The 20,447-nt window shown below is 37.1% G+C and overlaps 1 protein-coding gene across 2 annotated transcripts in view; it reads left to right on the forward strand.

Annotated features, from left to right (window-relative positions):
* Window positions 1–20,447, forward strand: part of LOC136866356 (casein kinase I) — a 259,574-nt gene that overhangs the window by 207,660 nt on the left and 31,467 nt on the right. For both annotated transcript variants that reach the window (XM_067143226.2, XM_067143227.2), the window contains exon 7: window positions 887–1,121. In XM_067143226.2, the coding sequence (XP_066999327.1) occupies window positions 887–1,121 (235 nt within the window). The remainder of the gene's footprint in view (window positions 1–886; window positions 1,122–20,447) is intronic.

Below are 20,447 nucleotides of genomic sequence, written 5' to 3' on the forward strand. Positions count from 1 at the left end.
AGACTTGCAGTGGGATGTAATGAAAGGCGGTCTGAAAGGAAAAGAATGGCAAGGAAGTTCATGTCTCATTTTTTATAATCCAACTGAAACAAAAAGAGGGAGTTCATACATATTGGGACTACTGAAGAAAACTCATTAACATACTTGGAGGCAACAGCTATAATCACTTTCATCCATCACCAAGTGGGTGGGACTCACCACTTTTTTGCAGGTTGTGTCGAGTACAACATGGTTCCTCAGTATATTAGTTCTTGAAATGTCATTGATAATTCTCATTTGCAGAGTAGATTCCATACCTTGTATTAGAAACTCCTCCAAGCTCTCTTGGTCATTTTCATTTCTGGTCTTGAATTCTCCATTGATACACTTCGCTTGCTTGCTTGCTTGCTTGCTTGCTGCAAACTTACTTACATTAGTTCTCCATTATTTATTGATCTTTGCCTCTAATTTTTATTATTCTCTTTGTATCAAGAATGGCTTATTCTTCTCCATACTGATTCTCCTTCCTTATCGTCCAGTCTTCCCATTAACACTGCTTCAGGCTGGTTTTTTTTTTTATTGGGTCATTGTTACTAGTAAATAGTGTGTATTCTTATATGTCCACTTACTCCTTACGCTGTTCTTATAATTAATCATTGCTTTTCTACTGTTGAGCTATTTTAGTCAGTCATTTAGATTCTCACCCTCCAAACGACAGAAAGGAAATGTCCATTAGTATGGTCTTTCAGCTCATATAGCTTGGCTATCGGATCCTTTAAAAATATACAGACCACTTCACCATGGCAAGGTCACTGTGATTTCAGGGGAATTTGTAATTTATGTTGCTGATACTGTTTATTTCACTTAACTTGTTATTAATATGCTATTCTGTTCTGTTCTGTTCCAGGGCTTTCCTGCTGAATTTGCTATGTACCTCAACTACTGCAGAGGTCTGCGTTTTGAGGAGGGGCCCGACTACATGTACCTCCGACAACTTTTCCGCATCCTGTTCCGAACTCTGAATCACCAATACGATTACACATTTGATTGGACGATGCTGAAACAGAAAGCAGCAAGCTCCGGTACCGGTGCAGTTGGCACCACAGGTGCTACTGGCGCTACTGCTGGCATCGCAACTCAAGGTGAGAAATCAAGCTCAGCCGTTCCAGTTGCTGGCACCATGCCCGTGGCAGCTCACAGAGACAAAGAGCGAGGGGACAAGCGCGACTGATGAGGCACCCAACTTAACCTTCTCATAGCTTACACTTGGCTGTTAAAAATTTAATGAGTTCACTTTTGTTCTGTGTTGGTTGTTCTTATCAGATCAAAGAAAGGGTAATGCAGGAGTACTGGATATAAAGTTGAAGCAGCAGTAGGGCATGCAATCTATTGATAAAGCTATAACAGTGCCAGTAACTCGGGGATGTAAGACGCTTGTTAGTTTACGGGTTTATGAAGCCATAGCATTAATTTTGGAAGGTGAAATGCAGATAAGTAGCTACAGAGAATTTATGTTATCAAGAAAGTTACATCTGTAGTTTGCTGAATGTTTAGTCAGCAGTTGGGTTACCCTTTCTTGTTTTTTCTTTTTTTTTTTCTTTTGCCAACTTCAAATAGACATGTTAACTGGTTAATTATTGAACAACATTTCAGGTGAAAGTGGAAGAAATCTACTGTTCAGACTCAGAAATGTTAATATTTTTGTTTTTGTCACTGCTCATTATAATACCTATAATACTCTTTTGTGTATAATGCCGATGTAAATATTGTCCTTTTTTTTTATATGTATATAGATAACTATTTCCCAGTGATGAGATCCAGTGGGCCTTTTGTTTTGTACATTGCGTCTAGTGAAAATTGACATTTATTTTGTACTGTCAAAGTTGGAGAATAAATCTTTCTTAGGGTGTTAGAATCTGTGTGTTATTCTTGAGAGCAGTAAATGTTTTTGTGTAAATTGATTGTCTATACTTATGACGGTTATTATACATAGTAATCCATCTACTGCCAAGTCGGTGGTTGCAAGAATCACGTGTATAAATAGGGCTGCTTATAAGTCATGTGTCAGAATTAAGATTTCATAACTTGAATTTCAGATATTCTCTTGGTATTTTTAATTTAAGGATGAGGAAGGTAAATTTAAAGGAGAATGGTGGCTAACTGTGAGCAAGGATGTGAAAGACACATAGTGGTATTAAAATTGTACAAAAGAAAGAAATACTGTCTTCGTCTGTCTTAGAGAAAGAAATCTGTATCAGATTTCTGTTCTCTGGCTAAGACATTTTGTTTTTCGTACCATTCTATTGTACTCTGTGTGTTTCGTTCACATCCTTGCCTAGGAAGTCGCTCTTCTTCTCTGTATTTCCTCCATCCAGTTTAAACTATTGCCTATATTCTACCTTTTAAAAATATTTATTTCCATACGATCATTAATGTGGGCCTTGTACAATTTCTCATTGCATTCCATGAGTTTGTTGCTCAATCTTGGAGTAAAGAGATACATATGAAATTGTATCAGAGCTGGTTACATCTCCTAAGAGAGAAGAGTCTAGTGGTGAAACCTGCTAAGTCACCTTCTGGAATTGTGTGGAAGCTTCTTTAATTTTGAGGCATGTTTTGCCCTTGAGCTTTGAAAATTAAAGTAATTCATGAAGAATAGTTGCGAATATTGGTGAAGAATATTGAGGAAACTGTTAGAGCCAGCTACCCAATATAAGAAACATTGTCACGTCAGCTGTTCTTTCAGCTTCTTGAGTTTTAAGCTTTAATTGTTAATCGTTCATTTTGAACTTGAATAATATTTTGTTTTAAATGGTATTTTTTGTAGTCATTAACAAACCAGGTAATTGCACAATTGCCAGCCCATAGAAGCTAATGGTAGAAATACTGGAAATAAGATTAAGGGCTACTGGGAAGGAATAAGTAATGGTAGGAAACCATTACCGGTGGAATCGACAGGTGATAACGCTATTCTACTTGATACAAATGAACTGGCTGGAGCAACGGAGTGTGATTCAAAATCATTCTGCTGGGTTCTTGGGTGTAGCTTTGTAGTTTACCAATACACTACAAGAGTGCCCTTTTAGCTGTCGCACTTACCCATAGATGTTCAGCAAACATACTTCTGTTATGTTTCTTCACTATTGAAAGAGAGCAGGCTTTGTACTTCAACAGGTGTGAAGACTTATATGACAAGATTTCTGCTCCTAACAGTCATATTTTGGTCAAAGAGGTGATGTGGGCAGTGTGGAGAGAACACAGCATGACAGATTGGAAACTGTTGAAGCTAAGATAGTCTTTCTTGGGTTTAGGTCATAGTCCTGTATCATCCTGTTAATTCTCTTGTTAACTCACATTTCTGGCTGAACTAATGAATGATTCCATAAAGAACCGGACATGAGAAATTCAGTACCGGGCAAGTTGGCCGTGTGGTTAGTGGCATGCAGCAGTGAGCTTGCATCCGGGAGATAGTGCTTTCAAGCCCCACTGTCGGCAGCCCTGAAGATGGTTTTCTGTGGTTTCCCATTTTCATACCATGCTAATGCTGGGGCTGTACCTTAATTAAGGCAATGGCCGCTTCATTTCCACTCCTAGGCCTTTCCTATACCATCGTTGCCATAAGACCTATCTGTGTCGGTGCGATGTTAAACAAATTGTAAAAAAAAAAATAATAATAATAATTCCGTTAGCATTTCAAGTCTTGTCACTGATAATTGCAGTCTACTTTTGGGTGATTCCTGGAAGTGAAGAATTTATTATTTTTCGTAACACTTGACTGAAAAGATGCCATGTACCTTTGGGTATAGTTATATTTGAATCAGCCTTTGAATCAAAGCAGTTGATCTGACTACTGATGAAGGGAATGGTTGAATTCCTGAAACATGTTTGGTTGAATAAATAATATTCTTCCATTAATAAGTGTATTGACAAGACTGATTCAAATATAACTATAAATATTTCTATACTACATTAGGGTATAGAGCTCAGCCAAAATGTTGTGGCACCAAAATGCACATCAAACGAGCTAGGCTGGCTAGGTAGAAGAGAAGTGGGGGGTACACCAGTGTGTTGACGGAGAGAGTGAGACAGCAAACTTGGGATTCTGTAGTGAAGTTTCCAGCTAGACAGTTTTTTACAGACTGAAACTAAGCCCGTGCTAAAGTGCCACGACTTTCCATCTGAGATTTAGTAGGATTAAGTAAATTCATGTCCTAGTCCCGAAGGGTGCAGCTCTTTTCAGGCACACTCCGAATGGAGTTATTTAACTACATACGAGCCCTTCTGCCAATCTTCAGTTTCTGGTAGTACCAAAAATCAAACCTGGACCACCAAGGACATCATAATTTATGATTTTCATTATTTCTGTGTTGATTTCCCAGTTTCAGTACCTTTAACTTTTTGTACACTTCCATGTAATCAACACTTACAGGCTGTAAATGAGATAGAATAAAATTTTATAATACAATTTGTAAGTGTTGATTAAGTGGAAGTGTCCAAAACAAAGTTAAAGCTTCTGAAACCACCAAGGACAATCGTATTAGCGCTAACCATTACACTATGGAAGTTCACTTGTCTGAAGACATCTCATTTATGAAGTCTAGGTCCTGTCATACTCCATGCAACACACATATTGGTGTGTGTGTCTGCAAGTTTTATTGTATTTATTTTATGGTGAGAGAAATATATGGTTCTTGGTTTTGGAAACAGAAATGTTAAAAATTGATCCAAAATCAGATGGATGGCCCACTGACTTGCTTACAATTTGGTATCCATTATGTGAATGGTCATACTCTTCATAGCTCATACATGTTCTGTATTGCTGGTATTATACCTCTGGTAATGTTTTGTAACTTACTAGTCGTGGATTGCTGACATTAGATTAGGAGTCAGGCTTCAGTGGTAAATGTGAAGCTTGAGTGAAGTTGTAGAGAATCAAAACACTATTCTCTTCTTGTTGTTTTAAAGTTTATTAACATTGTCAATATCATTTCTGTACATCTGAAAGTTTAGTGCTGTTTTAAATTGGTACATTGTAAAGGGAAGGCAAGTTGAGACTCTAATTTGTACACTAAATTAGATGGTCCTTGGTCTGTTTAATCTTTTGTTTAATTGCTCAGGTTTTCACATTACTTGTGACAATCTGTCAAATTCTATTGATTCCAATTTCAAACACCTCTTGAAAATATTTTTCAGACCTGTGAACTATCAAGACTAAATCACAGCCATCACAAACTCGACAAACTGCTCAGAATGACCTTACTCTCTTACAATTTGGTATCCAGTATGTGTAATCTCATACTCTTTATAGTTCATACATGTTCTGTGTTGCTGATATTAAAACTCAGATAATAGACATGGCAGCCCAAACAGTCTTCTTTCTTATTTTATTTTTGTATCATTTTTATTTTTCATGGGTAAGTAATCAACTGTTAACTTTGCTCATGCAGCAAGTGTCATTGATTTTACAAAGGGAAGGAAATTGTTGCTAAAGAGATGGATGATAGGGGACAAACAAAAATATTGGATTCCTGCCAAATGAACAGAATTTCCTATCTGAAGTATTAATATTCTCAGTGTGTTAAAAAAAAATCAAAATATTGTACTCTCCAAGGAAGATAAACTACATCTGCTATCCTGTATGTTTCCAAGGTTTGTATTTTAAAGAACGGGAAATATGGAGCCATTTATTGTATTAACACTTGGTAACAATACAACATCTGTTCAGTAGTATCAGAATACTATCTGCCTACCATGATATGCAAATAATCACTCAGAATGTCTTGCTTTTGGCATATGTACAGTGGTCAGTATTTCATACAGCTCCTGACACAGGATGGAATTGAAATAAATTGCTTAAATTAAATAGATCGGTCTTTAAAGAACTGATCTAGTGAATAGACATTTGTGGCAACAATCCGGAAGTGCAAGGAAAGCAGTATTATTGTAACGGTGTAACTGTATAGGAATGTGATAGGGCAATAGCACAGCCAGGTCAGGTGGATCAAGATAGAGTGCAAAACAGAAAATAGCAAAAGAATAGACCTGGTAGAATTGTTGATGGCAGCAGTTATAGCGACTATTGAGTCATTGGAGGCATCGATGAACCCAGGCCCATTGTCATGGGAGGACATAGAAAAAATTAAGCTGTATGCAAAGCTTCTCAGGTTGATCAGACAAAAGAAATGCTGGAAATACAGCACCAACAAATTAAGAAAATGGACTGTCTAACCAATGAACTGCAGAGGTGCCAGCTATTACGGATTTCACCTCACGATTACGGAATTATGTTCAAAGGGGAAATTATTACAGAAGAGCTGACATTATCATGAAAAATAATTTTTACGAAAAAAAAAAAAAAAAAAAAAAAAAGAAAAGAAGGAAAAATGTTGAATCCTTTTGAGCCTTTCTCCTACATCGTCCTCGTTTCAGTGCTTGTGAGTTGGCAATGATACTTATTCGATCGTGACTTCCTTTTGCTATTCATAAGCATTGAAAAATTCATTGTGAATGAAGGAACTGCTCTTCTCCACTATAAATCCTTCAGTCTTCAGTAATGTTGTGTTTGCTGTGTTAAGTGTACCTGACAGTTGACAGAAAGATTGAAAAAGAAGTGAGGTTTATATTAAGCACATCTGCACTGGAATCGCTTATGTCATCACAGTGGGAAGAATGCTTCAAGAAAAACTACACTGAAAAGCAGCTGCTGCATGAGAAACTAGCTACAAGGAATGTTTTATCACAGAACTAACAGGTTGCGTGCAAATATTATTGTGTAATATATAATGTAATTTCGAACAGATTGCTAGAGGGAAAGGCAAAAGAGGTGTCATTATCGAGAAGGAAGGAGCATGCTTTAGACTTTACTCGAAATTATTCTCGGAGGCGGAATCGATTACTGATAATCTACTTCAAAGGTTGGCACCTCTGGAACTGACAGCGATAAAGGAGGAAATCGTGGAAGAAAGAGCTATACTGAATCAGAGGATTAAGGTGCTATAAGAACAAGTTCAAGTACTTCAGTGGTGTGATATCAGAAGTACGGAGGAGGAGGAGAAGAGAAGCAACATGATTATTTACAGCCGGGCTGAATGGCTCAGATGGTTAAGGCACTAGCCTTCTGACCCCAATTTGGCAGGTTTGATCCTGATTCAGTCTGGTGGTATTTGAAGGTGCTCAGATAAGTCAGCCTTGTGTCAGTAGATTTACTGACACTAAAAAGAACTCCTGTGGGACTAAATTCCGGCACCTTGGCTTCTCCGAAAACTGTAAATGTAGTTAGTGGGACGTAAAGTTAATAACATTATTATTATAATTATTTACAGCCTGGAGGAAACTGAAAGTGTCCACGGTGGAATTGATGAACTCGGTTTTAAAGTTAATGAGAGAAAATGTAAGCATCGACTGTGCAGAAAGAGACAGACATGTACAGGATTGGAAGGAGTGGGGGAAGAAGACTTCTCAGAATTAAATTTGTCCTGTACTAATGACAAGCACAATTATTAGCAGTGCACAGAACCTGAAGGGCAGTAAGGTTTGGAAGTAAAGGGATATGGACATACAGAATCTCCATGAACAAAGAATTTTATGATTTTATTTGACAAGATAGGAGGTCAAATCTACGAGCATACATAAGAGGGAACCACTGTATGTGGTAGGCGATACTTGGGCCAGAACATGGACGGTGAATAATCTGGGCACTATGTTCAGTGAGCAAGATAAGTAGTTTGGGTCATCAGCGGGAGTGCAGAGTGTAGAATTCCTGAGAACACGTGTAGTATTGGTGTTGCTAACCCCTGGAGAGATGATTAAACAGTCTACAACGGAATATTTTCCAGCTGGGACAAGAACCTATGTGGAGAGAGACTTCACGAGCCAGATGACAGTGGGTCCAAGGGGTGAACTGAGGATACTTTTAGGCGTAAGACTGTGAGTTTTGAGATTTCTTTCAGGAGGTGGTTATGGGTTCAGGTAGTAGAGGAAAATTCCCAGAGGAGCTATCTCAGAAGGAAGTTACTTGCTCACCTGAGGGGAGTATAATGGAAGTCGGAAGATCTAGGATGACTAGAAGTAAAGCTGGGGTTTCAAGGGAACACAGAGCTAAAAATAACTAGAGTTAAAGTTAGCATGTGTAAATATTGAAGGAATATGGAATAAAATAGGTAATGAAAGTTTTACTTGAAGAAATGGACATTCTTAGATTGGTAGAAACTTTGATTGCTAGAAAGACCTAAAGATAAACGAACGTATAGTATGGACTCAAATAAGATAGTGGATCAAATATAAACAGGTTTTTTAAAAAAAAATCCATTTATTGAAAAGCACAAGACAATTAAAGTTTATTTTTCCCCATAGTTTCCTGCTTTGAAAGTGCATTTGTCCCAGCGTATGGGCAGATTTTTTATGCCCTCATCGTAAAAAGAACAGGGGTTGTGTCACCAGCCAATTGTACATGAAGTCTTCCACACTCTCGTTACCTTTAAATTGTTGCCCTCCTAAAGTTTTTTTAAGAGCTTCTTTAAGCGGTCCAAACAAATGCAAATCGCAGGGCGATAAATCCTGGCTGTAAGGAGGTTGATCAAGTGGAGTCCAGTGCATTTCCTGTAGCTTGGAGACAGAGCTGCATTATATGCCGTGGAGGAGGATGGCCTGTCGAATCGTTTGGTCTAGTCTATTGTGGCGATATACAACCCTCGCCTTGTTCAACAGCTCACAGTAGTAAGCAGCATTGATTATGTGTTGTTCATGCCCGTTGATCGTCGTCAATAATGTCTTTAACCGCACAAATGTTTTTGTCTGTAATGCTGGTCTAAGGATGGTGATAGTGTTGCTGATTTTCCACACGTTTTCTTCCTTCCTTGAAGGTTTTATGACAGGCAAACACACACGTCCTTGACAATGTTTGATCACCGAACTGTGCAGTCAATTTCTAGCAAATTTCCGACACTGTAACTCCTTCACGAGCAAGAAATTTTATAATTGTGTTGCGCAGTGGATGGGTGCACCTGTTCCAACCTCGTGAGCGTTATTGACAAAACGGTGGGAAGTATCTAACAGCATGCTCTCCCCACTCCTAACGGTCCCGCCTAAGTATAGCAGAAGCGGGGGACCAGTCCTACCAACTGTTGATGTTCAGGAACAAAAATCCTCTTTATATTTTATCAATCTTCGTAGAATCATTGGAGAGTCAATAGAGAAAGAACATCGGGTGGAATTTCGGTGATAATTATAGATAAGATACAGCTCTTAGAATCTGAGTTAGGAATTAATTTGGATAAGAATGTTAGGTGGGATCAATAAAATTGGTGGAATGAATAGCCTTTAGAAGCTCATCATTTGCACAGAATGAACTTTTTGACAGTAGCGCGGAGGTGGGTGTGGTGTGGGCGCGCACAGTTGTTAGTGTGATAGGAGAGATATGCTGAAGTAAAATGAACGGTGAGAATTAAAGGTGTAGTAGTTGGAGATAATTATTTCTAAAATGGGACTGAAACGGGGGTGCAAATTGGCATCTATTTTACTTCTGTCATTTATTAATGATAGTCATGTTTAGAAAATCAGATATTCGTGGTGTTGTCTTTGCTGACAACATAATTCTGTTCACGCTAACTTCAACTGTAGTGCAAATATTAAATAGATGGACACTATGGCGAATAAGTTTTTTAATTTTTAAAAATATGTTATCAGCAGAGTTGAAAATTATAATCTGCTATTTTTATTGGTCATTTTTGATCTGACTGCGGTGATTCTTCTGATGCCGCATGCTATGATGTTGGGAGAGATCTGTTCAGCATGGGCATTTCCTTGGCACTTATTGTACCTTAGTGTACTAGAGCCATCAAACTGTGTTTCAGTACAGTAATGACGACTTCACAAATATGATTGAATGTGCAACACACTGCCTTTTCATGATGAGGCAAGGTGGTGGTGGTGGTGGTGGTGATTAGCAACTATTGGGGGGGGGGGCAGTTGCTCCCCCCACTTTGTGGAGAAAAAAATTAATTTTTATTCCGTTTTAACCGCTTGAAACTGGGAATTATTTTTAAAAAATTTGTATAAAACCTGTTGTCTTTTCAGCTAAATATTTCCTTTAATCCTCTACTGCATACTGTTGCCATTAGGCAACAAATAACTTTTCACCTGTAAATGGATAAATATATAGACAGAGGTAGTTTTACGGCACACCTTCAACTGTACAGTCAATTAAGACAGAACAGCCCTACAGCCAAAGGTACTCCTTCCACCCCGTCAACATCCACACGAACCAACCACCGTTTATTTTACGTGGGCCCTCCCCATCATATTACCACAGGCTTCAGGAGTACCTCTGGCTCAACCTCAAAGACATTACCGACCTACGGTCGTGCAAGTATACTTGCGCCCTGCAATACGTACCCATGGCCAGTAGGCAGTAATGTTCGGTCTTTGAATGTTAAAAGCTTAGCGTAAAATCGTGGAAAATCGTATATATATTCCAATATGGCAATCCACATCACATACGAGTGTTAAGCTGTTAGGCCCAGTTAAGAATTGCTGGTATATCTAAACCACTGAGCGTATGTTGAACATTAAAGCTTGAAAGCCAAGTATCGTAAATATTTAAAAAATATTGACAGGTGTACAAAGCCTTTAAAACATTGCTGGAAGGATATCCACAGCAACATTCTTTACTATCTATAGAGGTAGTACCAGCTCTTAGACTTTAACTTTCATATGACTGGCACTGATATTTTCCACATTTTTCACTGTATAGGAAGAAGGTACAGAACAAATCGCCATGAGCTATTTTCATGTAAAACAAACCGTGAAAGATACAGAGGGTGGCCAAATTATTACTCAACGTCAATTTTGCAGTTCGCCAGTCCTTATCTACCTCAAATTACATAATTAATTAAACCTACACAATGATCAGTACATGGTATGCATTCCTTTGTGTTTGATAAGACTGGAGTCTTTGAGGCATACTATTTACCAAATTTACACAGTTTGTTCTTATTTCTGGGTCGTGGTGCCAGATCTCGATAAGTCGCTCCATTAACCCTTACCCCTCGAATTAAAGTTCTCCGTGATATCTCTACTGCTCTTATTTTAAACGTGAATTTTATCTTATATGACCTGTATTCATCTTTCACGATTTTGGAGATAGCACTTGCTTTTAAGTGATGTATTTAGGCTATACGCGTTTACAGCAAGCTATACTGGAGCAAATAAAAGCAGCATGTACAATTTAAGAAACTTATTTTGCATTTTTATTATAATTATCGCATACCGATTGATTTCGTTAAGAATTTCACTGAACAAATTATAGGTAAAAAGCAATTGACAAACTCTATTCAATCTCTAGTTTCATACCTCGCAGTAGTTTGTAGGCCGAAACCACCGTAAACAGTGATTTCTTGAAATTGGGATCTGTTGATTTATAACTGTGCCAGCCATGAGCGTCAGGCACATGTTGGGTTACTTTCAGGCATCGCAAAATGCTATTAGATATATTCATTAGGGTACAAGGAAGGAGCAGAGGTGCAAAAATACTGTGGTTTTGTGTGTTACCTGACATATACAACATATATGTGACTAGAAGAGCACATGGCGACCATGTTTGTTTACTATCGCTCGATCTTCAGTGTGCGTGAGTGGACAGCTGACGGCTACACTCCATCTAAATAATAGATTTTTGACTGACAGTCAAATAGTATCTGGATTCTACAGAGTTCCACACTGAACCAAAAGATGGCAGTACAGTATATCATTGTGTATTTTGTCGGCTAAGAGACGGCAGACGAGCAGTGGGCGATACAATGCCATGTCGGGTCTCGCCCGACATGCGACCGGAACGGGAATATCGTAATGTCGGGCCACACCCAACATACGAGTGGTAAGGGTTAAGACTTGCTTGGTAGTGATGTTACTCTTCTTCAGTTTCATCTTAATTATACCCCCGAGATTTTCAATATGGTTAAGATCTGGTGAGTTCCCTGGCCAGGGGACTGGCTTTGCCGCTGTGTGACAGGTAGCTCCATCCTGCATCATGACGAATTCCCAATTTGGAAACAAGCCATTTGCTCGTGGCAGAAGTACTTCTTTCAGTACCCTAAGATACTGACACTGATTCATAGTTCTCTCTACATTATAAATATCTCCAGGGCCCCACAGTGACATCATTCCCCAAATCATCACACTGGTTGAACACAATCAGTTTAATTCCTCGTTTGATATCCTCCTGATGTATTGAGAGGATTCATTGCAAATAGAGAAGATGGATTCATCTGTAAAGATTACCTGGAAGGAAAACAGACCCCTTTGTAACATTCAGCTTATAACAGACACTCAAAGAGAGGGGGAAACAGTTCCATACATAACAATAAAATGAACTTCCAAAAATTCTCAATATATGACAATTTCCTCTAGCGAGCCTCCTCAAGTAATTAATCCTTCTAAATGAACTTTTGATGTCTATTTATTGTAGAAATAAATAAATAAATAAAAGGATTCACCTCTTGCCAATCTAATGAGATCCAGTGTTTGAGGCATCTAGCCCACTTAAGGCACTTCACAGCCATTGAAGGAGTGATCTTGGCTTTTTTCCGAGGCCGACAAGTTTGAAATCCTTACCTACCGAGTGTTCTTCGCACTTTTCTTAGCGACACATCCACTCCATACTCGTGCATCTTGAGGGAGAGTTCCTTATTAGTTGATTTCCTGTTTTGTAGGACAAGATGTTTAAGTTTTCTCATGCCTCTGTCACTAAGTCTTGTTTATGTCCACATTTCCCACTACAATTCTGTTGGTATTCTTGCCCTTTTCCTTACAGCTTTTTGATTCTGCTAACAGATTTTTAGGATATATTCAGTTTTTGTGCTATGGCCCTCTGCGAGTAATTCTTGTAAAAAAAATATGTCGATGGCCTAGATTGAATACCTCGTATCTCAAAAAGTTCTTCCTATCCATTATTTCCCTTAAGACCGGTCACGCCTCCCAGCCACATTTAGATATGCAGTCCTTCAGAACAATGTTCGTTGGGTTTATTTTCCTATGCCGATGCGTAAAGGAAAATGAACCTTATAAAAATTACACTCTAGGAGTTTGTAATACGTCACGCAGACATACTTTCCTATAGTACGGTACGGTAAGGTTCATTTTCCTTCACACGTCGGCATAGGAATAAAGAACACAACAAACACTTTTCTGATGGATGGCATATTCATGTATGGCTGGGAGGCGTAACCAGTCTTAAGGGAAATAATGGATAGGAAGAACTTTGTGAGATACGAGGTTTTCATTCTAGGCCATCGATGTGCAACTGCTATTTTCCGAGGAGATAAATTGCTTGCCTTACCCATAACCTCACTTCTGATTCGTGACACAACTTCACACTAAAATCTGAAAATACAATGTCTGTTTAGTGAATAATTATCTAAATTAATAGAAGCATTTAACTTCCAAAAACACACCAATTCATTTAATATTTATGATCAAATACTTCACGCTAAAGAGGCTGATTTTCGTAATCCACACACCAGCTGACTGCAGTGCTACCACAACAAACCAAATAACAGAAAAAATTCCTTCTAAATATACCCAAGATATTAAGTGAATAATATTAGCATTAAGTATGTTTAATGAAGAGTATTTTATTGAGGAAATGTACTTATTCACTTTTTTCACCTTGAGTCTAATGATTTGGCCACCCTCTGTACATTGAGTTTTATGCTTTAGGTCCCTTATGAAACACCCCCTCTTGGTGAAATATTTTGGACAACTTATACCTAATATCCTATTCGACCTTATTCTAAACAGAACTACCATTCTGTGATGCTGTAAACAGACATAAACTGAACTCTACCTAGGTCATTACAATTACATTGGTATTCTTATCAGAATATAATATTAACCGGTTGGAATTTTGTGGTTAAAAGTAATACTATCATTTGAAATGCTTGATCAAATGAACAAAGACTTTAATATCACTTATCTAGACTCTCAGAGCGCACTGATGCTATGTGGAATATTGAACACTTTTGCGCATCGCCATATTGTGGGTCAACTTGTGAAAATTTGAATTTATAATTCCACCTTTATAATACTGTAATTGTCTTTATTAAAAAGACTACATTAGATTATACTCGTGGTACATGTTTCGTCCTCTTATGGAACATCTTCAGTCACAAATACAAAACATTAAAAATAAGGTGAGGACACGTTGAAATAAGTAAATAAAGTCTTTGGATCCTGTGACGTGGTGTGATGGCGTCTTGTCAGTCATGAATGTTAAAATGGTACAGTATGAACTTGATATGAAGCATGAAGTCCAGTTGAAATCACAGAGTAATTTGTTGTTAAAAATCAACAAAAACTGTAGCATCCAAGCCTTCTTGTTGTTTCGCCAAAATATTGGAAGGTTATTGATTTTTAGGTTTTGAAACTTCTTTTTCTTTTGCTGCATTCCCAGTGCCATTTTCCCTTACAATAAAACTGTAAATCTGATCTTCGACAGTTAACTTTTCTCCTTTCATCGCGAGAGAGAGAGAGAGAGAGAGAGAGTGTGTGTGTGTGTTTTTTGTTTTTGTTTTTTGCCTGGAAAAAAAGCAGTCCTAATTTGTGTGATTGAAAATGTTTTTCATGTTATAGTCTGAAAACATATCTAGCAGCTTTGATTTCCACTCATCCACTACTCCCATTCATATCCCTACGTTCTCCACAAAAGTCATGCCGCACAATATTCTCTCTCTTCTTGAAACTGTTCAGCCAGCCTTTAGACAATTTGAACAGATTTTTTCCAGGAAATTTACCTATTGCAAGAGCTTCTCATTAGAGCATTGTACCAGTTACATTAATGTTTTTTGACCTTGCACTGGTGAACCACTCCGACCATCTGTTCTTGGAATCATTTTATTTTATCTTTATGTTTAAGCATGTTATAAATTTGCGTTTTGCCACACTTCCATCAAAACATTATCTCCCAAAGTGAGTGTTTGTCTTTTTCCTTTATTTATGTGACATGAACTTCTATGTTAAGTAACAATATCACATAAATTTACTCTTGATTTACACTTGTTCATCACTTTTATCAATAGAGAACAGAAATCAACTGCTTCAGTTAAGATAATGTAGAAAGTACTTGAGTTTAAACTGTAACCTTACTTTTAATCTTTGTTAATGATATATTCTAAGGAACTCATTAATATCTTGGTGTTTCTTTAGGCTAACAGTTCTTTTCACGGATGAAGGATTACAGTACTGGATTTCCCATTTTGAAATTCTCAACTGTCCTCAGGAAGTAATAGAATTGCAGTACATTGTATGTTTCTTCATATGGTATACAGCAAACGGTAAATGCTAGCTAGGGTTGCACAAAATTACATACATAATTTTGTCCGAACTTTGACATTAATTCCAAAGACTAAATGATCAAAATGAGGAAGTGTACATAAAAGATACTGTAACTATGCCTATGCTTAATTTTTACATTTTTAATAAAAAGTATTCCTTTCTGTTTCCACATGGGGGAGATTTTGCTCTATACAAAATTAATATATTCCTATAACCTTCACTACAGCAAAGAAATAGCTCCATATTGGACAAGTTTACTCATTATCTAAGTTCTTCATTGAACAAGTTTTACTGTACTACACTTAGTTTCAAGCCTCAGAAAACTTCTTTGGTAACCTCATTTTATTCTTGTATTTTCAGTTTATCGATTTTGCGCTACCTACATAATAAGTGGAGGGGCTGCCTGGCCGAGGCGGTAAAGGCGTGCTCGGTTCGCCCGGAAGAACATGGGTTCGAATCCCCCTCAGGAAGTCGTAAAATTTAAGAAACGAGATTTCCACTTCCGGAGGTGCATATGGCCCTGAGGTTCACTCAGCCTACACCAAAAATGAGTACCAGGTTAATTCCTGGGGGCAAAGGCAGCCGGGCTTAGAGCTAACCACTCTACCCCATCACATGCCGAGGTTAACAATTGTGGAAGCCTTTACCTTCCACTCCTCCAAGGGCCTTCATGGCCTGTACGGAGGTGACTTTGCTTTTTACATAATAAGTGGGAAAATGTCAGTTGCCTTGAACAGGATGTTCCTCAATTAATTAATTAATTAATTCACTTATTTTATGAGAAACTAAATATTGTTTTTTGCCACACAGGTTAATCATTAGTGTAGCTTCAGTTCAGTCTCATTGTATGTAGCTTCTCTACATTTATTTTTCCACCTAGCCTTTTTATATATATATAAAAAGGCTTATAAACTTTTAAGCAAAGAAGAATGGAACAAATGTACTGTATAAGGAAACTGAAGTGTAAAAGAAAATGCAAATGGAGTGATTTGAGTTTTAAAATATAGTAAATTACAATCAAAACTATTTCATTCAGGACAGAGTTCAATAACAAGTTGAAGCATGATAGCCGAGTGATGATGCCGCGAGCTACTCACCTCCTTGGTGGCAATGGTTTGCATCCTAACCATTGCATAATACATGTGGGATTTTTGAAATAAAAATTATGGTGTGGTTCAGATTTTAGGTAAAACTGAAAATTAGGGGCGATGTGCTTGCTTTTTTACTGTGAAGTATCAAGAAAACAGAACTAGAGGGGTGGCTAACCCCATGCAGAACTTTAGAAAGACATGCATTTAGTAATGGAGAACTACGCAAAGGGGGAAATGTCCATTACATCACTCATTGGGGAAGAGAGAGATTCCAGTGTGAGCTGACTATCTTGTTTGTGCATGCCTAGGTGAGTTGCTCTTCCTTTCCCATATTAATATTGCCTGTATTCTGTGGGTTAAAAACCTAATGAAAAGTCAGTTGAGAAATAATGGTTGCGTCCATGACTCAGACTCTAAATCGTCCTTATGGGTCCAGGAAGTTTCTCAAGAATGGCCATTGCAAAAGAGGTTTTTAAACTTGTTGGACATTTCTTAAGATACTCTGTGACTTATTAATATGTAGCAAGCAATGAAACAGTATTTTTCTAAGCCAAATTAAGCCTCCTTGAACAAAATGGTATTCTATATTTTTGTCGACAAAATTCTAATATAATATATTGGTATTCATACCATAGTCCCTGATGAGTTTGAAGTAGACTGAAATATTGGTATGTTGTGGTTTAGTGTGTAAAATGGGATGAAAGTAGGGGCTGTTTCACTCATAAAATTTATAGAGAAATACTGTTTTCTGAGATACAGTACTTCAGTGAATGCTGCAGTTTTTTAGGCATGTTAATTTGAAAGGGTCCTCAATGAACAATAATTTGATTATTTTTTAATCAAAGACTTTTTATAGATTTGTATTGCATTTAGGCAAGTAAAAATAGTTTTGTAATATTAAGATAACATAAATGTAATATTTGTTCTTGATATAAATTATCTTAGGGTTATAGAATGTTTAAGTAATGAACTTCTATATTTTTTCATGTAGCACATCATTAATATGTTAATTGAAGTGCCATTCAGTGTACAGTTACCAGATATATATATTTAGGAGTGATGCATTCACTGAAACAGCTGAGGCTTTTTATGTTGTGTTTTTTGTATTACTTCTGGACATTTTTCCGTTGAAGTGAAAAATGATCAGTTACTCTGCAGATCTTTGAAAAGAAACTTTTAAACAGTTTATTTCTTATTTCCCAAAATTCTTCTCTTGTCCAATTGCTACCATGTGTTGCACTGTTATTCTGTCTTCCATATTATTTTATGCATATTAGTGTAGAGCACAGTATTCATCTTTCATTTTGTATATGAGTGATATCAATAAATGTTCAATTGATGCTAAACATGGTGTTTCTTTTGAAGCTAACAGTCTTTCCCAGATGATTAACATCAGATAAATATCACTGTTGGAGAGACCACCATTGGGGCATCAGTAGTAGCCTATAGTTCATTTCTTGAACAAAGATTAACTACTTAGAACTTTTCCATGCTTAGGTGGATTTGATGTCAGCTCAGAGCTAGTCTTTGTTGTTCTTCTCTGGAAATTCAGAGAAATATTCTTTATTTATTTATATATATATCTAGTAATCAACATCTTACATAATGGTTTAAAATTAATAATTCCACACACTTCCTGTTTATATGCCTTGTAAGATTCACACACTTATTCAGATGGGTTCAAGATAGCCTGAAATTTGTATTGGTAAAATTTTATTGTAGCAGTAGTATGACTTTAAGTAATTATGAACTTTATTGCAAAACAGTAGATGTACATTGTAAATTTATACAATTTTAAAATAGTATTCGTCAGTGAGGTTTATATTGACAGAGTTCATTGAAAATTGTTTACTTTTTTGCATAATGGTTTCAATAATATACTGTAATGTGGAAAGTTGGGCTCTCTTACATCACAATTCTTATTTTTTTTATAATTAATGGAAAGGAATAAACAAGTGACAAATCAAGTTTTTCTATATTAATTGCACACGGTAACTTCCATTGAATGGTTAGAATGGTCCATTGAATGGTTAGAATGACTTATGCAATTATTTATTCTTACTTATTCACAATGCTGAGAAATTCTAATCTTATTGTCTTTATGCAACTGTTAACAATGTATCTCAAATTGAGGTGCTCTGTTTTTATCAAAGACAGTAAAAGAATTTGCTATTGTGTTTTGATGAGTTCAGTACCTCTGGGCTACCCTTCATCTACCTTCACTCCGACAGCTAATTTCTCCAAATTGTTCCCAATGCAATATTCATTACGTCCAAATATTTATCCCATTTAAAATTGATATGTCAACTATTCTAGCCATCCAAGGAACAAGTAACATTCAACGTCAGTCCCTCATTCAGAACTTCCTGTCGTATTTATATCTGATGCCTTCATAATCTGGGATTCAACACCGAACAGGAATACCATGATTTCATAAGCTGCTGTTGAATATATTTTGCAATATTATTGCCAAATCATACCTTCTGGAGACTATTGATTCAACTGATGAGAATTTTCTATTCATATATTCTTTTTCACCTGCTCTGGTTGAAAACTAACATTCTAAAATTGATTAAAGACAGATGTGATAGGTAAATTATGTCATCACTGGTTTCTCACCAAGGTGACAACGGTACGAATCTTGACCATTTGGGTATTTTAATGTGAGGCCTTGCCCCTTTGGATCAGATTTCACGTAATCTTGACATTCAGTGGCTATGATCAACCCCTCAGACAGGCATTTAAAAGGCCTACCTTCTGCACTAGGCTGTATTTAAATTGACTGACAGCGAGATTTTGAAGCACTCCACAGAATGTTGTGTATTTCAGAAACCATTCAAATTACTAACACAAAATTTTCAGGGTAAAGTACTATCGGTGTATGAAATGTCCCTGGATGTGAATAGTGGATACCTGTAGAGGATTGCAAATTTTGTACATTTTTGTTTTGAACTTTGCACCTTTCAGAGAGATAAACTGTTTTAGGGTTAACCAACCTGTCCACAAGGTCAAAGATTCATTGACTGTGATGTTTTGTGGTGGATAGTAGGCAGACAGGGATTTTTGGGTTCATTATTTGAAGAATAATTTTTAATTTTGAATAATTTTGGAGGCTGTGTATAACTGTCACCTGTTATATTATCAACAAAATCTAGGAATCTCATGATGGGTAAAACCATTCCTGCTTCATAATTTGTGGAAGGATTAAGGACTTAAGAAACACATCCTTACTGAAATAACTTTGCAGGATAGGCTTCTGCACTACACCCATCAACATATAGAGACCAAGCACCACATAAATTTCCTCTCCTGTAACGGGTTTTTAACACACAGGTACTACATTTATAACTATCTTGTCCAAAGAGTAAAAACACATCTAAAAACCAGCAAAATCCTTCTGTGGCCATTGTTATCCAGTAAAAGGAATTATCCATATGCAGTATGAAACTCCGCCATGCCCAGTGAATGTCACTATTGGCAGATGTTTCATTGACACATTCCGTTTTTTTTTTTTTTAAGACAAAATTATTCTTTGGCACAATCGACATCAATTTCTGCACTGTCGGAATGACTTATAAAATTTGCATCTTGGGGCTTGCTGGAGCTGATGTCTGTGGTGCTTTGGGTTGTGCTGCATTTTGGGTTGGTGAATGGTGAGTGGCTGATGGTTTGCCATCATTCCAGTAGTCTTTGTCAAGGCTGATTGATAGCTGAGAGAAGGCAGAAGTGTTTATATTCGGTGGTAGTGATGAAAGCACCTAGACGGTTGATAGTTTCTGTTTTGTTTGAACAGAAGGTATAGACCAAATTATTCCTCACCTGAGTGACACACAAAGTGACATGCTTATGAAATTGATTGAGAAGATCAAAGCTTTTAGAACACTGCGAGCATGTACACATACGTAGAACCGGCCTGAGAAGTTAAGATACCAACTCTTACATAAACCTGGAAGCTTGCTCGAGTTTGATAAATAATTAATCAACTTAAAGTGTGGTAGTGTGGTGGAAGGTGTGCTTCATTTTGATGATTATTAATTCGGTGTCTGCCTC

The sequence above is a fragment of the Anabrus simplex genome, chromosome 3, assembly GCF_040414725.1.
Source record: "Anabrus simplex isolate iqAnaSimp1 chromosome 3, ASM4041472v1, whole genome shotgun sequence".
In the NCBI taxonomy this organism is placed as follows: domain Eukaryota; kingdom Metazoa; phylum Arthropoda; class Insecta; order Orthoptera; family Tettigoniidae; genus Anabrus; species Anabrus simplex.